Consider the following 22,139-nt stretch of genomic DNA (forward strand, 5'->3'; position numbering starts at 1 on the left):
CAGGATAATTCGCTACAGTTTAGGACTTTGAGTTTGTCACATACATACATACAATTCAAATACCCAGAGGACTAGAACAAATCTAATAGTAAAATATCGTGGCCATGTAATTGTCAAAATACTTTTTCAATCGAGGCTCTGCAATAACTTATGCCACTTTAAGTTTACTTTACCAATGCCTCTAGATTATTTTACAAGCTTATGACTATTTTCACCCTTCACGAATCTACGCGCCATATGTAGGAAGCACGCTCTGCACTGCGCTGCTTAACGTCGATTTTGATCGGCCGGAAAAAGTCTTACAGTTCCAATATTTTGGTCATAAGATGTGTTCAACGAAAGATCGGAAGTCTCCACTTCTGACATCATATATTTTATAGTCTCTTGAACAATCCTGAACACTTTTAGTTCAACTCAACTCTATTTATTTGGGAGATCTCAGATAGCCATGTGGAGCTTAAGATGGCGTTCCTTCACAGACCCTCTCTCTCATTGCAGCTCCCTATACCTCCTAGCTAGAGGGCGCTATACCTTATCCCGTTACAGGCAGGAAATGACTGGAAAATGGGGTGTTGAGGCCTCCTGCTGCTTCCTCTGCCCCGAGATCAATTTCTATTCCCCTGTCTCTGCTGGGATCGCAGCTGGCCGCCCCTTCCCACCCATCACATATAAATGCTGGGGGGGGTGGGGGGGGGTGGTTCTTGCCCTCCCATTCCTTTATTGTCCCATTCACCACCAGTACCACCACTCCAAAGGAATGCCTGGTGGAAGGTGAGTGATAGCCCAGGGTAGTGGTAGCAATGGCCTCGATAAAGGGACTGGGCCTACTTGTGGAGTCCTCGCCCGACATGCAGGCTATGTTTTGCCCTTCTGCTCCATGGGGCACTTCTGTCCCTTTCAACAGCTGGCTGGTGCTTCTGGTACAGCAGCAGCTATCCCTGCAACTTTACAGCAAGGCAGCAGCAGGTTCCCCCTGGTGGTGGGTATTCCACCCTGAATAACAAATAACACCCCCCTGCCTCTGACCCAGGAAAATGGGTCAGGGTTGCGACAGAGACTCAGGGGCAGGCACCGCTACCCTGCTGCATCGAGGAAAATGCAGCTCACGGTTTCTGACCAATAAAAATCGAGCACTTTCTTTGCCTCTACTAATTAGAATGATAGAATCATAGAATGTTTGCAGCATGGAAGGAGGCCATTTGCCTGTGCCAGCTCTCTGTAAGAGGGCTTCAGCTGGTTCCACTCCCCCGCCCTTTTCCCGTAGCCCTGTAATTTTTTTTCTTTTAGGTACTTATCCAACTCTATTTTGAATGGGCCCTGAATTTTCCTGGGGATTGTCTCGATCTCCTGGCATAACTATGAGAAGAGATTAGCATAACCTCCGGTGAAATGGCAGAAAATGGCCACTTCTAACCATTCTTGCTGGAGTGTTCCGCTGCTCTCCCGCTAAAGTTATGGCGGGAGATTGGGAAATGGTTTAATGGTAGATGACTGTGTTTAGAAACAAACATACAAATTGTACAGATTATTAGGTTGTCACTCAAGATAATCTCATGTTTCAAATCATAAAAGACTATATTTAACATATCTTCATATCATTTCAAAGCTAACAAGCATTGCAACTGATTTAAAACTAGTTACATTGGATGCAGCCTGCGAGATCGAATATGCAAAATTGCTTCAACCGGAATTGTATCCGGCAGGGAGTAGCAGCTACATCTTCTGGGGAGTATGTATTTGAAAGTTCTGCAGAGAAAGTGAATCAAAGGAAGTAAACTAAAACTTTGGTTTGCTTAACCCGTTCATGAACTGCTTCAAAGCTACTGTATCATTCTGACTCACTTCAATAACTTGTTAATACATTCTTCTAAAGATGACCAATTGTGAAAAAAAAGCCTTTCTGGTAGTCTGTCATAAAAGTCTCTGGCATGAATGATATTAATTGTCTTCTTAAGTAACAATCCTCTGTGAAAATCCTCTGTGTAATCCAGAGGCAATGAACATGTCCATTGCTCTCCCCTGGCATTGTATCCCAGATTATTTTGTGTATTAGGTCGCGCTTCATTCATAAAAAACACAGATCGTTAATTTGGTCTGGCTTCCTGCGTACATACAAGAAAAAGTACCTGGAGAACTGAAGCCTTGCAGATGACTGTGTTTAAGAGTAAGTGTAAAGAATTCTAATAATAGTTGCAGTTTGCAACGCAAGATGTTAATTCATAGTTTAGTACAACTTCTGTCGCAAGATCCTACAAATCCCCTGGAAGACAGACGCACCAACATCAGCATCCTCGGCCAGGCCAACATCCCCAGCATTGAAGCACTGACCACACTCGATCAGCTGCGCTGGGCAGGCCACATTGTTTGCATGCCTGACACAAGACTCCCAAAGCAAGCGCTCTGCTCGGAACTCCTTCATGGCAAACGAGCCAAAGGTAGGCAGAGGAAACATTACAAGGACACCCTCAAAGCCTCCCTGATAAAGTGCAACATCCCCATTGATGCTTGGGAGTCCCTAGTCAAAGACCGCCCTAAGTGGAGAAAGTGCATCCGGGAGGGCGCTGAGCGCCTCGAATATCATCACCGAGAGCATGCAGAAAAAAGCACAGGCAGCGGAAAGAGCATGCGGCAAACCAGTCCCACCCATCCCTTCCCTCAACGACTATCTGCCCCACCGTGACAGAATCTGTGGTTCTCGTATTGGACAGTTCAGCCACTTAAAAACTCATTTTAAGAGTGGAAGCAAGTCTTCCTCGATTCCGAGGGACTGCCTATGATGATGATGACAACTTCAGTTCATGTAAAGGAGCAGCTATAAAGGGGAAATTCAAACTGATTATGGTACTCACATTATTTGGAAAATCGGCCTTTAATTCAGTGATGCCTTTGCACCAATATGCACATGTCTTCTCACTGATGAGTTCAATGTTAAGAAAGGAGCTTTGTCCAGGGCCATAGACGGAACCAGAAGTCATTCCACGTATAATTCTTGGTGAAACATTGGTCACAATATCCTTTTAAATATAAACATACATATGAGTAAAGAGGCAATCCATCAGCAATGTTAAAAAAGCACGCTAGCCTCATCAACATACTGTGCAATTAATGCTAATTTCCTCCTTCAACTTTGGTCTTTCTCTTTCTCCTCCACAAAAGGCTGCTTGCTAATCAAATAACACCCTTCCATGAAGAGATGGTAGCTTGTGAACATCCTTTGGCCATCTCTGAAGTTACTCTACAATCAGTCACCTGTAGGCATCATCCATCATTGAAATTGATGTGTTTCTGCTTTTCCCTCCCCTTAGAACTGAAGGCCCAAAAATCCTTGAACCCAGCATCCCAACATAAGTGCCTGCCAGTTACCTTTGGCACTAACCTCGCCAAAGGTCTTGGGATGAGGCAGGTCAATTAATTTAAACCTTGCACGCTCCCACGGCATTATGAGTGAATCTTGGACCCTTGCTATAAGGAAGAGGCTGGAAATTGCAGCCTTGGGTATTGGGGCGGAGGGGGGAGCGGGGAAGGGTAACCACGGGGGAATGCCTTTGGTCCTTTCATAAGGGAGCTGATAAATTTGCCTTAATGGGGTAAGTGGATTTCCGGCCCCAGCAAGACCCCATGGAACCTGCTGAGGAATATTAGGCCACAACCTGCTGGGTTGTGGCCTAATATGTGACCCTTCAACTGAACAGGCAGGAGTGCACCAGATGGGCTATGGATATTGGACCCAAGGTATCATGAGGAGAACTAGCTAGAAGCTCATGCCATCGGTATATAGTTATAGACAGCACTGGGATGCAAACTGCTTTGGCCTACTATGCTGTGCCTTAATTAGTGCTGGTATCAAGATCCCATAATTGTAATCTGAACAAGAAACATTGGGAGAAAATATATTTTTAGACTTATCTGTTGGGTGTTGTAGCATAACAAACACCCAGATTACAATTCCAATAAGCTTTGGTATATAATTAAGCTCACAAGTTTTTTTAATCTTGTTGTAGGAAGGCAAAGGCACCTACTGAATATATGTATACATGTATGTATGTTTAAAAATGTTAGCCAGACATAAAATGGCTGCCAAGGGGCTTCGCAAAGCATGATGGGGGCTCGGTTAGCCAAGTTAGCTAAACTGCTGACTGAGCGTTGACCCTGCAGAGCCTGGTACCAGGAATGTCTTGAATCAACAACTTGAGACAAGATAGCATACAGAACACTGCGGTACCTAATACGGAATGTCCTCAAACCAGTGACTCCAGATGGGGTGCCTAGCAACCAATGTGAGATAAGAAGCTAGGTACCGGCGGAACCCATGAGTAACGGAGATAAGGAGGCCTGGAGAACATCACACGGACATGAATCAGCCCCAACTGTCACAAACTGATCATGCAGCCCCCTGATGTACCAGGATTAATTCTATTGGCCCAAAGAAATCTATATGTAATCTATAATCATTATGATTGCATTGTGTCCAGCCGATGTGGGCTGAAGTAACCAATGAACTGTTGTAAAACATATAAATATCGATGGATTTCTTTGTTCGGTGGAGTGGAGTGCCTGGAGTTGGACCAGAGGCTCTCTCCCCGCCGGAGTAATAAAGGCCGTTTTGGCGTTGGAACCGACCCCGAGTGTCGAGTGATTCTTCCAGGAAAACATTCGCGCTAACAAATCTAATCAGCGTTTCGTTAAAAAAAGTAAACCAGGGAAAACATAAGGAAATTAAGGTTTAAGTAATTTTTAAAAATCAACTCTTCAAAAAATTGTATATATTATACTTCTATGTATAATATAATATGACATTGCCATTATGTAGAAAATTATAGATAAAGGGATACAATAAAATCACAGAGAAAAGTTCAAACATTAGCAATCACTTCAAAGACCCGCAGGCATTCAAAGATGAAAATGATTTTGAACCTGTTTTCCCAAGATGTAATTATACATCTCCCAATATGCTGATGCTCTGCATACATTTCAGAGGTTAGAGACTGTGATACAATTCAGTTCAGTACTGTAATTTGACAGTTAAAGAACCAAATGGCATGTAGAATTACTACTTTAACTTTTAAATTAACCTCAACATTAACCTTACTTGGTAAATCATAGTAAAAAGTGAATGTGTTAGCAGTAGAGCCAAAAGATCTTGAGGATTAAAATTACATGAAGAATAACATTAATATTGTTACCATACTTAAAACTTAGTGCTAGAATTATAACGTAAAATGCATATATTAAGATGTACGAGAAAAATGTAAAACAAAATACAATTGTAATAAACATACTTTACACCAATTTTAGCTCTGATGGAATCCGTACCCATCTTTGTTAAAGATCACAAAATATACACCTCTTGGCCGGAATTTTAATCTGGAGGTGGGTTGGCAACAGGGGCGGGAGGGCGGTGGGAGGCTAGAAAGCAGTTGGGAAACCCGGGAGAATGGGTTTCTCCGCAGACCCTGCCAAATTGAACATAGGGTCTGATTAGCATTTGAAAGCACTGTTTCCCACCCACAGACAGCCAAACTGGCTGCAGGTGGCTCGTCCTGCGGCAGTGGAGAGGAGGGATTGAGGGTGGTGTGATTGGAAACCTGAGGATCATCGGGGGTTGTCAGGATTCTGGAGCAGGCGAAGCATCGGGGGCCATGGAGCATCGGGTGTGGGATGGTCAGGACTTCAGAGGCAGTGGTGCATCGTGGCCCAGAAAAGCGTCGGGTGGGGCTGCTGGTTGAAACTCAGGAGCCTGCGGAGCATTGCAGAATGTTTGGGGGCTGGAGGATCATCGAGGCTTTAGGCCAGGAAGGTTACGGGCTGCTGGAAAGCGGCAAGTGCAGGGATTTTCAGCTGCAAAAAGGTAAGACTTTTCCCAACGATGCCCCCGCGAGGTATTCGAGTTGGTGCTCGAACGGGACACTGCTGGAGTGTTGCCGCGATCGGGGCCCTTTGGTAGGGAAATAGGTTGATTAATTTTAGTATTTTTATTTAAGATTACAGTATCCACTGTATTTATCTTGTAATAGTTTTATTAATTGTTTGGCTCCATTCAATCTGCTGAGTGCTGCTCAGAGGTTTGCACACACCTCTGTACTTTTGTACAACTTTCAGGTCTGACTCGTTAGTGGAGTCCTGTGGGCTGCAGAGACCTGCTTGGTTCACCCTGAGGATGGGAGGAGTGTTGGGAGGGCGACACCTGGTACATCTGCTCAAAAGCAGGGCGGCACGCAGGAGAAGGTATTGCCATCAGCACCGTGCAGAGAGGCAGCGGGCAAGGGACACAGCAGCCATGATTCGTTCATTCTGCGCCAGACCAGTGTGCCCGCCGTCTTCACTGGCCCAAATCAGGATTACGGTTGGGTGCTTGGGGACAAGGGATATCCCCTGTCCACTTGGCTGCTCGCTCCTCTGCGGAACCCCAGGATAGCGCCAGAGCATGCATACAATGACGCTCATTGTGCAACCAGGTGCAACATCGAGCAGTGCATAGGCATCCCTGAGCAGAGATTCCGGTGCCTGGACCACTTGGTGACACCCTGCAGTACTCTCCTTAACAGGTCTCCATCATCGTCATGGTCCACTGCATGCTGCACAACCTGGCCATCATGAGGGGACTGCCGCTGGAGGTCGAGTCAGCAGTACCACCTGAGGAGAAGGAAGTGCAGGAGGAGGAGGAGGATTCCCATCGCCCCAGAGCTAGGGGACGTCGACCCATCGCCATCCTGGAAGGGCCAGGTGCAGACTGGCCAGCACCCACCTCACAAATATGGAGGTGCCTGACACCTCTCCTGCAATCTCCCTCCATGCATTATGTTCTGCCTGTCTGCCAGATCTCCCCATGTCAGGAAACAGTATTCTTCGTCTGTCCTCCACACCGTCCATCAGTGTCTCCAGCTCCATATCAGTGAACCTGTTGGCTCTCCTTGCACCTCTTAAACCAGCCATCCTTCCAACCTCCTTCCCCCCTCAGGGCCTTGCTGTAAACCCAGGCCTTTAAAAAGACCAGGGAGCAGCTGGCTCGTTAGAAACCCTTACCTGCATGCTGAATTTCTCAGTGGTGATAACGCTCAAATTAAGACAGCCACACCGCTGAAAAATCCACTTTAGAAGGGTTTATTAGCGCTGGAACCCATTTGTTCACTTTTGGAGCTGACTATGGGGTGGCCCAGTCACGAAAACATTAATATCGATTGTAAATAGTTGAGGCCCCAGCACTGATCCCTGTGCACCGCACTAGTTACAGTTTGTCAATGTGAAAATGACCCATTTATCCCAACTCTGTTTTCTGTTAGTTAGCCAATCCTCTATCCATGCTAATATATTACCCCCAACCCCATGAGCTTTTATCCTCATAGAATCATAGAAATTTACAGCACGGAAGGAGGCCATTTCATCCCATCGTGTCTGCGTTGGCCGACCAAGATCAATCCAGCCGAATCCCACTTTCCAGCTCTTGGTACATAGCCCTTTAGGTCACGGCATTTAAGTGCACATCCAAGTATCTTTTAAATGTGATGCGAGTTTCTGCCTCTACTATCCTTTCAGGCAGTGAGTTCCAGACCCACATCACCCTCTGGGTGAAGAAATTTCCCCTCATATCTCCTCTAAATCTTCTCCCACTTACTTTAAATCTATGTTCCCTGGTTGTTGACCCCTCTGCCAAAGGAAACAGGTCCTTCCTATCCACTCGATCCAGGCCCTTCATAATGTTATACACCTCAATCAGGTTTTCCGTCAGCCTCCTCTTTTCCAAAGAAAATAGACCCAGCATCTCCAATCTTTCTTTATAGCCAAAATTCTCCAGTCCAGGCAACATTCTTGTAAATCTCCTCTGTACCCTTTCCAGTGCAATCACATCTTTCTTGTAATGTGGTGACCAGAACTGCACACAGTACTCCAGTGTTTTATACAGTTCAAGCATAACGTCCTTGCTCTTGTATTCTGTGCCTCAACTAATAAAGGCAAGTATTCCATATGCCTTCTTAACCACCTTATCTATCTGGCCTGCTACCTTTAGACATCTGTGGACCTGCACTCCAAGGTTCCTTTGTTCCTCTTCACTTTTCAGTGTCGTACCATTTAATGTGTATTCCCTTGCCTTGTTAGACCTTCCCAAATGCATTACCTGACACTTATCCGGATTGAATCCCATTTGCCACTGTTCTGCCCAAATGACCAGTACATTGATATCTTCCTGCAGTCTGCGGCTTTCTTCTTCATTATCAACCACACAGCCTATTTTAGTTTCATCTTCAAACTTCTTGATTATACCTCCAACATTCAAGTCCAAGTCATTGATGTATACCACAAAAAGCAAGTGACTCAACACTGAGCCCTGCGGAACCCCACTGGATACAGCCTTCCAGTCACAAAAACACCCATCAACCATTACCCTTTGCTTCCTGCCTCTGAGCCGATTTTGGATCCAACTTGCCACTTTGCCCTGGATTCCATGCGCTATTACTTTCGTGATCAGTCTGCCATGTGGGACTTTATCAAAAACTTTGCTAAAATCCATATTAGCTACATCATGTGCACTGTCCTCATCGACCCTCCTGGTTAGCTCCTCAAAAAATTCAATCAATTAGTTAGATATGACCTGCCCTTAACAAATCCATGCTGACTGTCCTTGATTAATCCACATCTTTCCAAATGAACATTTGTCCTGTCCCTCAGGATTTTTTCCAATCATTTTCCCACCACTGAGGTTAGGCTGACTGGCCTGTAATTACTCGGTCTATCCCTTTCTCCCTTTTTAAACAGAGGTACAACTTTAGCAGTCCTCCAGTCCTCTGGCACTACACCTGTATCAGAGAGGACTGGAAAATGACAAGCCTCTGCTATTTTCTCTTTTGTGTCTCTTAAAAGCCTGGGATACATTTCATCCAGGCTTGGGGATTTATCCACTTTCGTACTGCTAAGGCCCTCAATACTTCCTCTCTCACTATGTTTATCTCGTCTAATATTTCATTCTCCTCCTTCCTCATTGCAAAGTCTGCATCGCCGCTCTCTTTATGAAAAGAGATGCAAAGTATTGATTAAGAATCATACCATGATCTTCTGCCTCCACACACAGATTACCTTTAAAGTCTCTGCTCTTCCTCTAGTTATCCTCTTGCTCTTAATGTATTTATAAAACATTTTTGGGTTTCCCTGATTTTACTTGCCAACATTCTTTCAACCTCTCTCTTTGCTTTCCTGATATCTTTTTTAATTGCACCCCTGCATTTCTTATACACCTCTAGATTTTCTTCAGTGTTGAGTTCTCGGTATCTGTCATAAGCTTCCTTTTTTTTCTTTATCTTACCCTGTATGTCCCTTGACATCCAGGGGGCTCTAGATTTGTTAGCCCCACCCTTTTTTTTAAGGGAGCATACTTGGGCATACTACCCTCAGGATCTCCTCCTTGAATGCCACCCACTACTCTGACACTGATTTACCATCAAATAGCCGTTTCAGTCCACCTTGGCTAAATCCCATCTCAGCTCAGCAAAATTGGCTTCACCTCAATAGAAAACTTTTTTTCCTGGTTCACCTTTGTCCTTTTCCGTAACTACCCTAAATCTTGCTGAACTATGATCACTAGCACCAAAATGCTCTCCCACTGAAATCCCTTCCACCTGCCCCTCTTCATTCCCCAAAACCATGTCCAGAACTGCCCCCTCCCTTGTTGGGCTTGTTACATACTGGCTAAAGAAGTTCTCCTGAATGCATTGGAGGTCTATAGTACACTCCCAGTAGTGTGATCACACCTTTTTTGTTCTTCAATTCAACACATATGGCCTCATTTGATGACCCACTTTAACATATCATCCCTTCTCACAGCTGTAATGGTTTCTTTAATTAATACTGCAACCCCACACCCCCTCCTTTTTTAACCCCTCTCTATCCCGTCTGAAAATCCTGTAACCAGGAATGTTGAGCTGCCATACCTGTCCTTCTTTCAGCCGTGTCAGTAATGGCTATAATATCGTACTCCCAAGTGTCTATCTGTGCTCGCAGCTCATCTGCCTTATTCCCTATACTCCTTGTATTGAAGCATATACCATTTATTGTGCCAAACTCCCTTGTTGTCTATTCTCCAGCCCTTGTTTCCTCTGTCTTCCAAATTCACTTTCTACTTTTCTGCTGCCCAATTCCAGCTTTGCTTCTCTCCCCACTGAATCTATTCTCCGGTTTCCATCCCCTTCCAAGCTAATTTAAACCCTTCCCAACAGCACTAGCAAACCCTCCCGCGAGGATATTGGTCCCAGCTCTTTTGCAGTGCAACCCGTCCAGATTGTACCTGTTATGTATGTAAACCTGTAAATACCATGTCTAACCACCAGAGGACTTATCCCCTGGAGTCCCAAAGGATCCCACAATCCCTTGGGAGCACCTGTATCTCAGGAGGCCTCACAGGCTGGAGAGGCACTCTGAGATCTGTAATAAAGGACTACGGTCACATCTTACTTTGAACTTGCAGTATTTAGTCTGACTCTTTATTCAAGACATAGCAACAATGCAGAGAACAGTGGGCATCCTGAAGAAATTTTCAGAGGGAGATGATTGGGAAATCTTCGTGGAGCGACTCGACCAATACTTCGTGGCCAACGAGCTGGAAGGAGAAGCGAACGCTGCCAAACGAAGGGCGATCCTCCTCACTGTTTGCGGGGCACCAACATATGGCTTCATGAAAAATCTGCTCGCTCCAGCGAAACCCACAGACAAGTCATACGATGAGTTGTGCACACTGGTCCGGGAGCATCTTAACCCGAAGGAAAGCGTTCTGATGGCGAGGTATCGGTTCTACACGTACAAAAGGTCTGAAGGCCAGGAAGTAGCGAGCTACGTCGCCAAGCTAAGACGCCTTGCAGGACATTGCGAATTTGAAGAACACTTGGAACATACTGAGGGACTTCTTTGTACTTGGCATTGGCCATGAAGTAATACTTCGCAAACTTTTGACTGTAGAGACCCCAACTTTGAGTAAAGCCATAGCGATAGCCCAGGTGTTTATCGCCACCAGTGACAATACCAAACAAATTTCTCAGCACACGAGTGCTGCTGCAAGTACTGTGAACAAAGTAACGTTGTTTTCGAATCAAAATGTACGGGGCAGGACTTACATGCCTGCAGCTGCACATCCGCAGGTGACTCAGAGACCACCATCAAGGGTGATGAATGCAAGGCCATTAACACCTTGTTGGCGCTGCGGGGGTGATCATCATTTCCATTCATGCTACTTCAAAGGATACGTTTGCAAGGGTTGTGAAACAATGGGACACCTCCAAGGTATGTGCAAACCCTGCTAATCCTGCAAACCACTATGTTGCAGAGGAGGACAGATCCACGGTGGATCACGATGAACCAGAGCCTCAGACCAAGGAGGCAGAATTATATGGGGTGCACACATTTACCACAAAGTGTCCCCCGATAATGCTGAAGGTTGAATTAAATGGACTCCCGGTGTCAATGGAGCTGGACACGGGTGCAAGTCAGTCCATAATGAGCAAAAAGACTTTCAATAAATTGTGGTGCAGCAAGGCCTCAAGGCCAGTCCTGACTCCCATTTGTACTAAACTGAGAACGTACACAAAGGAACTGATTCCCGTAATCGGCAGTGCTACCGTAAAGGTCTCCTACGATGGAGCGGTGCATGACTTACAACTCTAGGTGGTACCGGGCGATGGCCCCACGCTGTTCGGCAGGAGCTGGCTGGGAAAGATACGCTGGGACTGGGACGACGTCCGAGCGCTTTCGTCCGTCGATGACACTTCATGTGCCCAGGTCCTAAACAAGTTCCCCTCGCTGTTCGAACCAGGCATCGGGAAGTTCCAAGGAGCAAAAGTGCAGATCCATTTGATTCCGGGGGCGCGACCCATCCATTACAAGGCGAGAGTGGTACCTTACATGATGAGAGAGAGGGTGGAGATCGAACTGGACAGGCTGCAATGAGAAGGCATCATTTTGCCGATCGAATTCAATGAGTGGGCCAGGCGGATTGTTCCAGTCCTCAAGGGAGACGGCACCGTCAGAATCTGTGGTGATTATAAAGTAACTATCAATCGTTTCTCACTGCAGGATCAATACCCACTACCGAAGACAGACGACCTATTTGCGATGCTGGTGGGAGGGAAAACGTTCACGAAGTTGGACTTGACCTCGGCCTACATGATGCAGGAGCTGGAGGAATCATCGAAAGGCTTCATCTGCATCAACACGCACAAAGGCCTCTTCATTTACAACAGATGCCTGTTTGGGATTTGATCGGCCGCGGCAATATTCCAGAGGAACATGGAAAGCTTGCTGAAGTCGGTCTCGCGCACCGTGGTCTTCCAGGACGACATCTTGGTTACAGGTCGGGACACCGTCGAGCACCTACAGAACCTGGAGAAGGTTCTTAGTCGGTTTAATCATGTGGGGCAAAGGCTAAAACTCTCGAAGTGCATTTTCCTGGCACCTGAAGTGGAGTTCCTGGGGAGAAGAATTGTGGTGGACGGCATCAGGCCCACCGATTCGAAGACGGAGGCAATCAATTTCGCACCGAGACCACAGAATGTGATGGAACTGTGGTCGTTTCTCGGATTCCTGAACTATTTTGGTAACTTCTTACCAGGTCTTAGCACATTGTTAGAACTCCTGCACTCTTTACTGCATAAAGGAGATGAATGGGTATGGGGTAAAAGCCAAGAAAATGCCTTTGAGAAAGCTAGGAAGCTGTTATGTTCAAACAAATTGCTTGTGTTGTAAGATCCATGTAAACGTTTGGTACTAGCATGTGATGCATCGTTGTACGGGGTCGGTGTGTATTGCAACAAGCTAATGAATTTGGGAAATTGCAACCGGTTGCTTATGCATCCAGAAGTCTGTCTAAGGCTAAGAGGGCCTACAGCATAATTAAAAAAAGAAGCGACAGCATGTGTTTACGGGGTAAAGAAAATGCATCAATATCTGTTTGGGCTCAAATTTGAATTGGAAACCGACCATAAGCCGCTTTTATCCCTCTTTTCTGAAAGCAAGGGATAAATACGAATACATTGACCCGCATCCAAAGATGGGTGCTCATGTTGTCCGCATACAATGTATAGAAGGCACCTCAAGTTGCTGGAGATATATCACCAACAATGTCTCCGCAAGATCCTGAAAATCCCCTGGGAGGACAGGCGGACCAACATCAGTGTCCTCGACCAGGCTAACATCCCCAGTATTGAAGCACTGACCACACTCGATCAGCTTCGCTGGGCAGGCCACATAGTTCGCATGCCAGATAAGAGACTCCCTAAGCAAATGCTTTATGCGGAGCTCCTTCATGGTAAACGAGCCAAAGGAGGACAGTGGAAACGTTATAAGGACACCCTCAAAGCCTCCCTGGTAAAGTGCGACATCACCACTGACACCTGGGAGAAACTGGCTGCAGACCGCCCGAGGTGGAGAAAGTCCATCCGGGAGGGTGTTGAGCTCTTCGAGTCTCAATGCAAAGAGCATGAAGAGGTCAAGCGCAGGCAGCGGAAGGAGCGCGCGGCAAACCAGCCCCACTGACCCCTTCCCTCGACGAATGTCTGTCCCATCTGTAACAGGATCTGTGGCTCTTGTATCGGACTGTTCAGCCATCAAAGAACTCACTTTGGGAATGAAAGCAAGTCCTCCTCAATTCTGAGGGACTGCCTATGATAATGATGCCAACAACGCCATCCACCACAGGCCAGGCACAGAAAACTGTGCCAATGCTCTCGGTAGGCTGCCATTGCCCACCACAGGGGTGGAGATGGCACAGCCCGCAGATTTAGTCATGGTAATGGAAGCATTCGAGAGTGAACAATCACCTGTTACTGCCTGACAGGTTAGAACCTGGACGAGCCAGGACCCCTTACTGTCCTTAGTAAAAAACTGTGTGCTCCATGGGAGTTGGTCTAGTGTCCCGTTAGAGATGGAGGAGGAAATAAAGTCATACCAGCGACGCAAAGATGAAATGTCTATACAGGCAGACTGCCTCCTATGGGGTAATCGGGTAGTGGTGCCCAAAAAGGGCAGGGACACTTTCAGCAGTGATCTCCACAGTACCCACCCAGGCATCGTAATGATGAAAGCGATAGCCAGATCCCACGTGTGGTGGCCTGGTATCGATGCAGACTTACAGTCCTGCGTGCACAAATGTAATACATGTTCACAGCTAAGCAATGCACCCAGGGAGTCGCCACTAAGATCCGTGGGGTCCAGGATCCATGTGGACTATGCAGGCCCACCCTGCTCATTACATTCTCAGAGAACTCTAGCAACTTTGTCAAACATGATTTCCCTTTCATAAAACCATGCTGACTCTGCTTGACTGTATTATGATTTTCTAAATGTCCCACTACTGTTTCCTTAATAATGGACTCCAGCATTTTCCCAATGACAGATGTTAGGCTAACTGGTCTATAGTTTCCTGCTTTCTGTCTCCCTCCTTTCTTAAATAAGGGCATTACATTTGCGGTTTTCCAATCCGCTGGGACCTCTCCAGAATCCAGGGAATTTTTGTAGATTACAACCAATGCATCCACTATCTCTGCAGCCACTTCTTTTAAGACCCTAGAATGCAGACCATCAGGTCCGGGGGACTTGTCCACCTTTAGTCCATTAGTTTGCCTATTACTTTTTCTCTAGTGATAGTGGTTGTTTTAAGTTCCGCCTCCCTATAACCCCTTGATTATCTCTTATTCGGATGCTCTTAGTGTCTTCTACCGTGAAGTCCGATACAAAATATTTGTTCAAAGTCTCTGCCATTTCCCTATTTCTCATTAGGCACAAAACAAACTTTAATATAATGACAAGCCTTCATTCACAATACAATAGGGAGCAATAGCTTGCCAACTCTTTCACCTGGAACCAGTGTTTGGTAGCCCTCCACAAGCCCTTTCATGCTACACCATACTACTCCAGCCTCTCACAATGCAGTCTCCTTCGAGCACATAACAAAAAGCAAAAGATGCTTGAAATTTGAAATAAAGACAGAAAATGCTGAAAACGCTCTGCTGAAAGCTTAGCAACCTGGGACATTAACCCTATGTTTCTCTCTCCACAGAGGCTACCTGAGATGTGGCAGCTTTTTCTGTTCTTATTTCTTCTAACACTTGTTCTTCTGGTTGTATCTGATGTCTGCTACTAACTGAGGGATGTTGCTGGGGGTGGAGAATCTGAGCTATGAGGACAGATTGGATAGGTTGGGCTTGTTTTCCTTGGAACAGAGGAGGCTGAGGGGAGACCTCATCGAGGTGTATAAAATTATGAAGGGCCCAGATATAGTGGATAGAAAGGGCCTAATTCTCGTAGCAGAGGGGTCAACAACCAGGGGCATAAATTTAAAGTAATTGGTAGAAGGTTTAGAGGGATTTGAGGGGAAATGTCATCACCCAGAGGGCTGTGGGGGTCTGGAACTCACCGCCTGAATGGATGGTAGAGGCAGAAACCCTCATCACATTTAAAAAATACTTGGATGTGCACTTGAAGTGCTGTAACCTGCAGGGCTACGGACCTAGAGCTGGAAAGTGGGATTAGGCTGGATAGCCTCTTGTTGGCTGGCATGGACACGATAGGCCAAAATGGCCTCCTTCCGTGCTGTAAATTTCCATGATTCTATGATCCCCTTGTCGTACCTTCAATCATTTACTGCTGTTACTATTGTTCCAGGAAAAACTGAGAATTTGGTCCGTCATTCAATGACTCTGGTAGAGATAATGGGGCCCAGAAAGACAACTGTTTATGTATAGAATGAATGGAGCACAGTTGGGGAGATGTAATGTTGCTAATGGTAGCATTTTAATCCAAGGAAAATGTCCTGTTAATGATCTCCCTATGAATGTCCCTTGTAGCTGACTCAGAAGAGTCTTCTGAATACTGATTCCATGTGTGGCTGAGATTCACATTCCTCGGGAGCCTCCTCCTGGGATTACATTTCCAGTCCTTTGTGTAAGTGCAGCCAGTAACCATGATGCAAGTGTCTTGCTTGGAAGCATACTGCAGTGTCCCTTGATATCTATCAAGGCAGTGAAACCTTGCCTCCAGAACCCCCTCGATGAGCATTCTAGTGAATGTGTGGCCATCATTGTACAATGTTCTGCTGGTGAATTCAGCAGTTGAAATGGAGTCAGTAGCCATGAAATAAAGCCATGTCTCCCAGAAGCTATCCAGAAAAGTTCCCTGAATAGAGCTTGCCAACTGGATATCCTCATAACAAATGCAGCATGACAATTCCGAACACGTTTTGCATTAACACACAGGATTAGCTGTAACTGATCCCAGAAAATTTGAGCAATAAATGGGTGGAATATCTTTCTAGTAAGTAAATTCACTGGCTCCACCATAAGAGCCCACAGTGCAAAATTTGAAATTTGGGGAATCCATGATACTACTGAACAGACCTTTCATGATATTGCCTAGGAGTCATCCTAAAGTGAATGAATTTCCCAGCCTTCTTGAAGATGGTATGGATAACCTGGTGAATGCAGACAGGTCTCTGGGTGATACTGCACAGATCCCCACTTGCAGCTTGTAAGGAGCCAGTAGGCTGCTACTGTGCTGACTTTAACAGTCACTGACAAATATTTTCAGTTACATGACTGGGTCTATAGGTCATTGGGCAGAAAGTGGCACACAGCTTCCTTACTGAATTGAAGTTGTGAAGGCAGAGCACCTCATTCAGTTCCTCATGAGATTTGCAGGATCTATAAACTCATTGTTTAGAGGTGGGAGGAGGGGGCGGCAGGAGAGTAGTAGCAGGTTGATCTCACCTTCCTTGATGATACTTCGCTTTCTTTTGTTCTCTTTTTCAGCAAGATTGAATTCCCATTGAGAAGCCCATGCTACTTAATAGTATCGCTTACTGTGGCTGGCCGTGAAAAATATGCTGTTAACCAGAGAGTGCCTAACTCTGGCAATTTGAAGTGTAGTTCAATGGTTCCCTAAAGCAAACAAACAAAACAAACAAATTCCCCAAATATGTAGGCAGACCTGAGAAATGGAGAAAGGTTTTCCAGGCAGTAAGCACTTCAGCTGAATAGGTCCGCTCATGGATACAATTCTGCCAAATGGATCTGCTCATGCGAGGCCTGGCTTCATTCATCATTTATCTGTGTGTAAGTTACACCGATGGAAATGATGTCTAATGTGGCTGTAAATGATGGGAATTCCGATAACTTATGCCATGCGTATCATTTGCATATGTGCGGCAGTTAAACAAGGGAAGTGGGGAATGTCACTTTCCGCCTGAAGGGGAAGTTCTCTGGAAATTCACTCACCAGCAGAACCTTCTGCAATGACGCCCATGGATATTCACTCAAAAATATGACCCTCAAAATGTTGTTATGCCAGCATTGTACTCCTATCTTGCCAAAACCAGCACAGGGTTTTGGTCCCATAGTCCTTAATAAACATAATTTTCAATAATCAAAAATAATGTTCAAAGGTACAATGTTTATGCAATTTCCAAGTTTATGGGCACAATTTTCCTCAAAGCCGCTTTTTGGTGTACTTGAAGAGATACGTCCATGTTTTGGGGGCCCCAACTACGGCAAAAAAAACATCCAATTTTCCCCGTTTGAATTGTTCATTTTGGCGCCGCCTAGCCTGTCCTTTAGCTTTGGGGATGGAGCCTAAGATCTGCGCCAAAAAGATCGGGTTGCCAGGGTAATGAGGGACACACTGCGGGCTGAGGCTGGAAAGTGAAACATACAACACATTCTGGCCAGCTCTCAGCAACCTGCACAAGCCCCTTACACATTGCAGCAGCATTCCAGCATTAAATTATTAAAGTGTTCATGCCGAAAGTCTATCACCCCCTGCCCTCCCCCCCTTCCTGGTGCTTGGTGCCGCTCCTAACCCTGGCCCCTGGCCGAAAGGCTGCCCGGTGGTGCTGAGTGCCAGGTGTCAGTTGCCGTTGCTAGGCCTGGCCGAAGGGCCTCTCTCCTTCTGGTGCCGGTTGCCACTCCTAACCCTGGTCAAAAAGCCTTCCCCCCCACCGCCCCCCCCCACCTCTCTCCTCTCTCCTCTCCCTCCACTCCTCTCCCACTCTCTCTCCCTCTCTGCTGCTGCTGCTGTTGTCTGGGCCATGGAACAGCACCTGCTGTGCCGATTTTCTTAACTGCCCGGAAGGTTTTTCCAGAGCAGTCACATACACTGTCCTAAGATAAATTGGAGTAAATTGGAGCTGGCCAAACTTGCTTAAATGGCCAGAATTGGCACGGGTAGCAGGTTACACCCGCTATTACGCAAAAAAAAACCTAACCTAAAAAACTCGTAACTAATTGAGTTACGCTGGCACACAATTTTTGGGGAAACTTGGATATTTTAATTTTGGCTATAAAAACGGCACAGATAACTGGGGGAAATTGAGCCCGTTTATATATGCCTATGTGCATAAATAAAAATAAAAATAGTCCTTAAGCCTCAAAAATGATTCAGAAGAGGAAAAGTATTTAAATGAATGTGCAGTCGCATATATATATATACGAACAGCAATCAATCAGGAGCAATGCAATGAATTTCAATTCATCTTTGCATTGATACGCATCCCCTTTCTTGCTATGCAAAAATGCAGTTAGAGTCATGTGAGCTATGAGCACAAAGTTATACTGCTAGGTCAGCATCACACTCCGGGTAGGTGAAGTAGTGCTCTGTAAATGTACTCTTCAACTATCCCGTTGGTCCTTTTACTAATTTAAGAAATATAAAATGCAGTCTGTGGACCACCTGAGATCTTTTAAAACTTCATTTTTGAAATATTTTAAATTGGTTGCAGTTTTACAGCAGCTCGTGTGAAGCCAAACTGCTCTGTTATTACATAACTTGGCAAAATTTGAAGCATTCTCAAGTTAGCAACCTGAAGCACGGATTTAACATAAAAACACTGATAATGTAGTATAATTAGCCCATCAGTTCTTGTGGAACAAAATTCTCATGATAATGATTACAGCAAGTTATAATAGTAATGAGGTAAAAGATTTTACATCTGACAGAGCAGGTTCTCAGCAACAAAACTCCATCAAGCTTAGAGTTTGAACGTAGATGTACTCCAAATGCTCTAATTGGTTTAATTTTCATATTATCTTACTTGCAAAGGGCAAATATTACAGAACAGTAACAGTATCTGACTATAAAAAGCAGGTAGGGCAGTGAGGAATGCACCTCCCAGGCACTCTGGTCTCCGAGAACTTGTTTCTTTGCCTCAGAAAGAAATTTCCCCAAATTTTATGGCATGACTGGGAGAGGGGGGGGGGGGAGGGCAGGGGGAGGGGGGGTGTTGAGGAGCAGGGGGCGGGGGGGTTGTTGAGGGGCGGGGGTGGGTGGGAATAGGTGGGAGATACTCAGTGAGGTGGTGATTAGATGTCACACACCAGTAAAGGGCAGGCTTAAAGGCCCAGCCAGTCATTGGCTGTCCTTCATTTTCACATATATGTTGGAAGATTTCACATGTTGAAGCTGACCACTAATTTACTTACAGGAGGAGTCATTTAAAAAAAAACGTATTATCGACGCTGCTTGTGAACTTTCCCTAAAATCTATTGCTATCCATCAAGTGCATAAACCCTGTTTTTTCTGACGAGACAAACCTAACTCTTTACCAATTAACCACAATTTGCATACTTTAATTAAGAACCAAGCAATATAAAACAATTAGGATAATCAGTGTGTTAACTGGATTGCATAACATTTAGACAGTTTTCCAGAGAGATAGGCAAAAAAAAACCTTAATTAGTGCTAATTAGTACTGATTTGCATATGTTTGATAAAGCGTACAGTTGCCATAATATAGGATTATTTATCTTTGTATCTGCCAAATGCTGGCATTTTATAGGATGAAATAATTTTCACACTAGATTTACATGTTAAGTAGTTTAAATGTGTGATGAAGCCACGTTAATTTTATTTGCAATCCCTCAGATTTACAAGTCAAATTCCATCAACAAAAGAAAAAAGCCGTATATGATAAAAGTGCTGACTGAAAAGCAGCGGCAAATATGTTAAAATGAAACGTCATTATCTTTCATCTATTTCCAAAACACCGCATGGTCTTTTGGTAACTGAATGTATCTCACATAAAATGAACGTTGTCTGTAGTCTTTAGACTGACTATAATAGATTAGCTGCTGCTGCCATCTCTATATTTTCCTATGGAGGCCATTATTGATCTCATTTATTGGACTTAAAATATAGATCATTTTACAGAATTCAGTACAGAGAAATGTACAGGATATTTGTCAGTCCCACAACCTCTAAGAGATTAAATTGTGCAATATGATCTGCAAAATACAGACAGTTGAAATAATATTTCCACTAAAGAAAAAATTATAACAAAGCGCCTAGTACTCTTTTCCTGAAATCTAATTTTACACCGTATTTGAATTTGTTCACTTGAACTTTTACTTACTTGGTAAATCTTAGGGGAGAAATTCAGTATTGCCCGCTTGGGTTGTTAATTTTTTAAAGTTTGAGAATTCAGTGCCAGGCGCTAACGATTTCAAACTTTAAAAAAAATTGCCGTTTGTGCTCCAAGAAGGAAGTAGAGCACTAAATGAAGCACTCCACTTCCTCTTGGAGCGCTAACGGCAGTGGGCAGGGCAGAGATCTCAGCAATGCTGCTGTGTTCAAAGGGTCTTTCCTCCCTTAAAGGGAAGGGCCATTGCTGCAGACACTGCAATATAAAAGAGACCTACCTGGACCACCCAGGCAGCGCCGATCAGAGCAGAGTGCTGGGTTGAACGAGCGCGAGCTGGAACCTGTGAAAGAAATGCCAACAGGAAAGGCAAGTTTTCACTTACCTCGGCCACCTCACCTTTAATCATCGCCCCCGTAGCGACTGGCCACCCGATGCACACCTCCTGCAGCTTTCACCCGGCGCTACTGTAGGGGACGGAAGTCAATTTCGGGTCCTGGGCGCTATCGCATGGCGAATATGGCGGGAGTTGATGTCAGCGCCACACTCAGTCGCAAAGCCATTTGCGCCTCATTAGCACCCCCCAGGAGGCGCAAAGGCATCCAATTTCTCCCCCTTAGTTTTAATTCATCTGTCTATATTTTAATTTCAGCATACCAGAGGTAAAACAGAAATAAATGTCGCTGCCTAAAAATGTTACTTACCAGGTAAATAGCATGTTACAGATTTGATCATACTTACCAGCAAGGACACAGCTTGAGTTTCCTCACATGCTTAAACAGCTCAAAATAAAAGTATGAATAATATGCAGCTATAAGAAATACTTGCGAAAAATACAACAAATTCCCTTTAATATGCAACAAAAACAGGATATTTATAAACACAATATATGGGGGTCAAGTTTCGGGCCACGCCTAGAATGGCGCAGCCCCGACATGGACGCCCGTTTCGTGACAAAAATCTACCTTGTAATTCTCGGGCTCCCTGCAGGTCCCTCGGAGCTCGGCGCGCAGACATCAGCAGGGGGCGGAGCCACAGAGTTGTGCCGATTCTGCAAGTGGAGGGGGGCGGGGCTAAGTTAAATGGGAGAACATCGTGCCGGCAGCCCTGCGCATGTGCGTTGGAGCGCGCACGCGCAATAGTCCATAAACATTGGCACTCGGCCATTTTTAAAGTAATTTGAAGAAAAGTGCTGATTTGTCTCATGGACCTCTGGAAAGGCTTGGGATTGAATTTTGATGATTTTTTGGTGTCTGAAGGAATGCTTTTAGCAGCACTGTTGAAGAAATCACCTGCTGAAATCAGTGAGTGCTGCATTTTGCTGCTAAACTTCCAGAACAAGTGCTGCATAAGTGCATGCAAAATAAGGACTGTGAGTTTTGATAAATAATGGTGTCAATTCAATACAGCAATGGAACAATGTCCACCAAGAACAAAGAATTTCTTGCATGAGGAAGTGGAGATATTAGTCAACGTCACTGAGCAGAGATGGCAGGAGCTAGATACCAGCAACAGAGGTCGCATAAAAGTGCCACCTAAAGAAATGAAGAAACGCTGGAACCAAGAAGATTACTGCGCAGTGGTACATACCATGAGATCTGGAAGCCAGTGTAAAAAGAAATGGCACGACCTTGGTCAAGTGGTTAGTGTAAGTAATATTTTCATTTTTTTATGTAATCGTAATTGTAATGTGACTATCTGTATGTGCCATCCTGTAGAAAGACGCACTCTGTAAAAAGTTATATTTTACTCTTTGCAGAAG

The 22,139-nt window shown here is 45.0% G+C and overlaps 1 protein-coding gene across 2 annotated transcripts in view; it reads right to left on the minus strand.

Annotated features, from left to right (window-relative positions):
- Positions 1–22,139, minus strand: part of LOC139268039 (dihydropyrimidine dehydrogenase [NADP(+)]-like) — a 1,057,241-nt gene that overhangs the window by 300,707 nt on the left and 734,395 nt on the right. For both annotated transcript variants that reach the window (XM_070886024.1, XM_070886025.1), the window contains one exon: positions 2,850–3,014. In XM_070886024.1, coding sequence (XP_070742125.1) covers positions 2,850–3,014 — 165 coding nt within the window. The remainder of the gene's footprint in view (positions 1–2,849; positions 3,015–22,139) is intronic.

Source organism: Pristiophorus japonicus, chromosome 8 (genome assembly GCF_044704955.1).
Source record: "Pristiophorus japonicus isolate sPriJap1 chromosome 8, sPriJap1.hap1, whole genome shotgun sequence".
Lineage (NCBI taxonomy): Eukaryota > Metazoa > Chordata > Chondrichthyes > Pristiophoridae > Pristiophorus > Pristiophorus japonicus.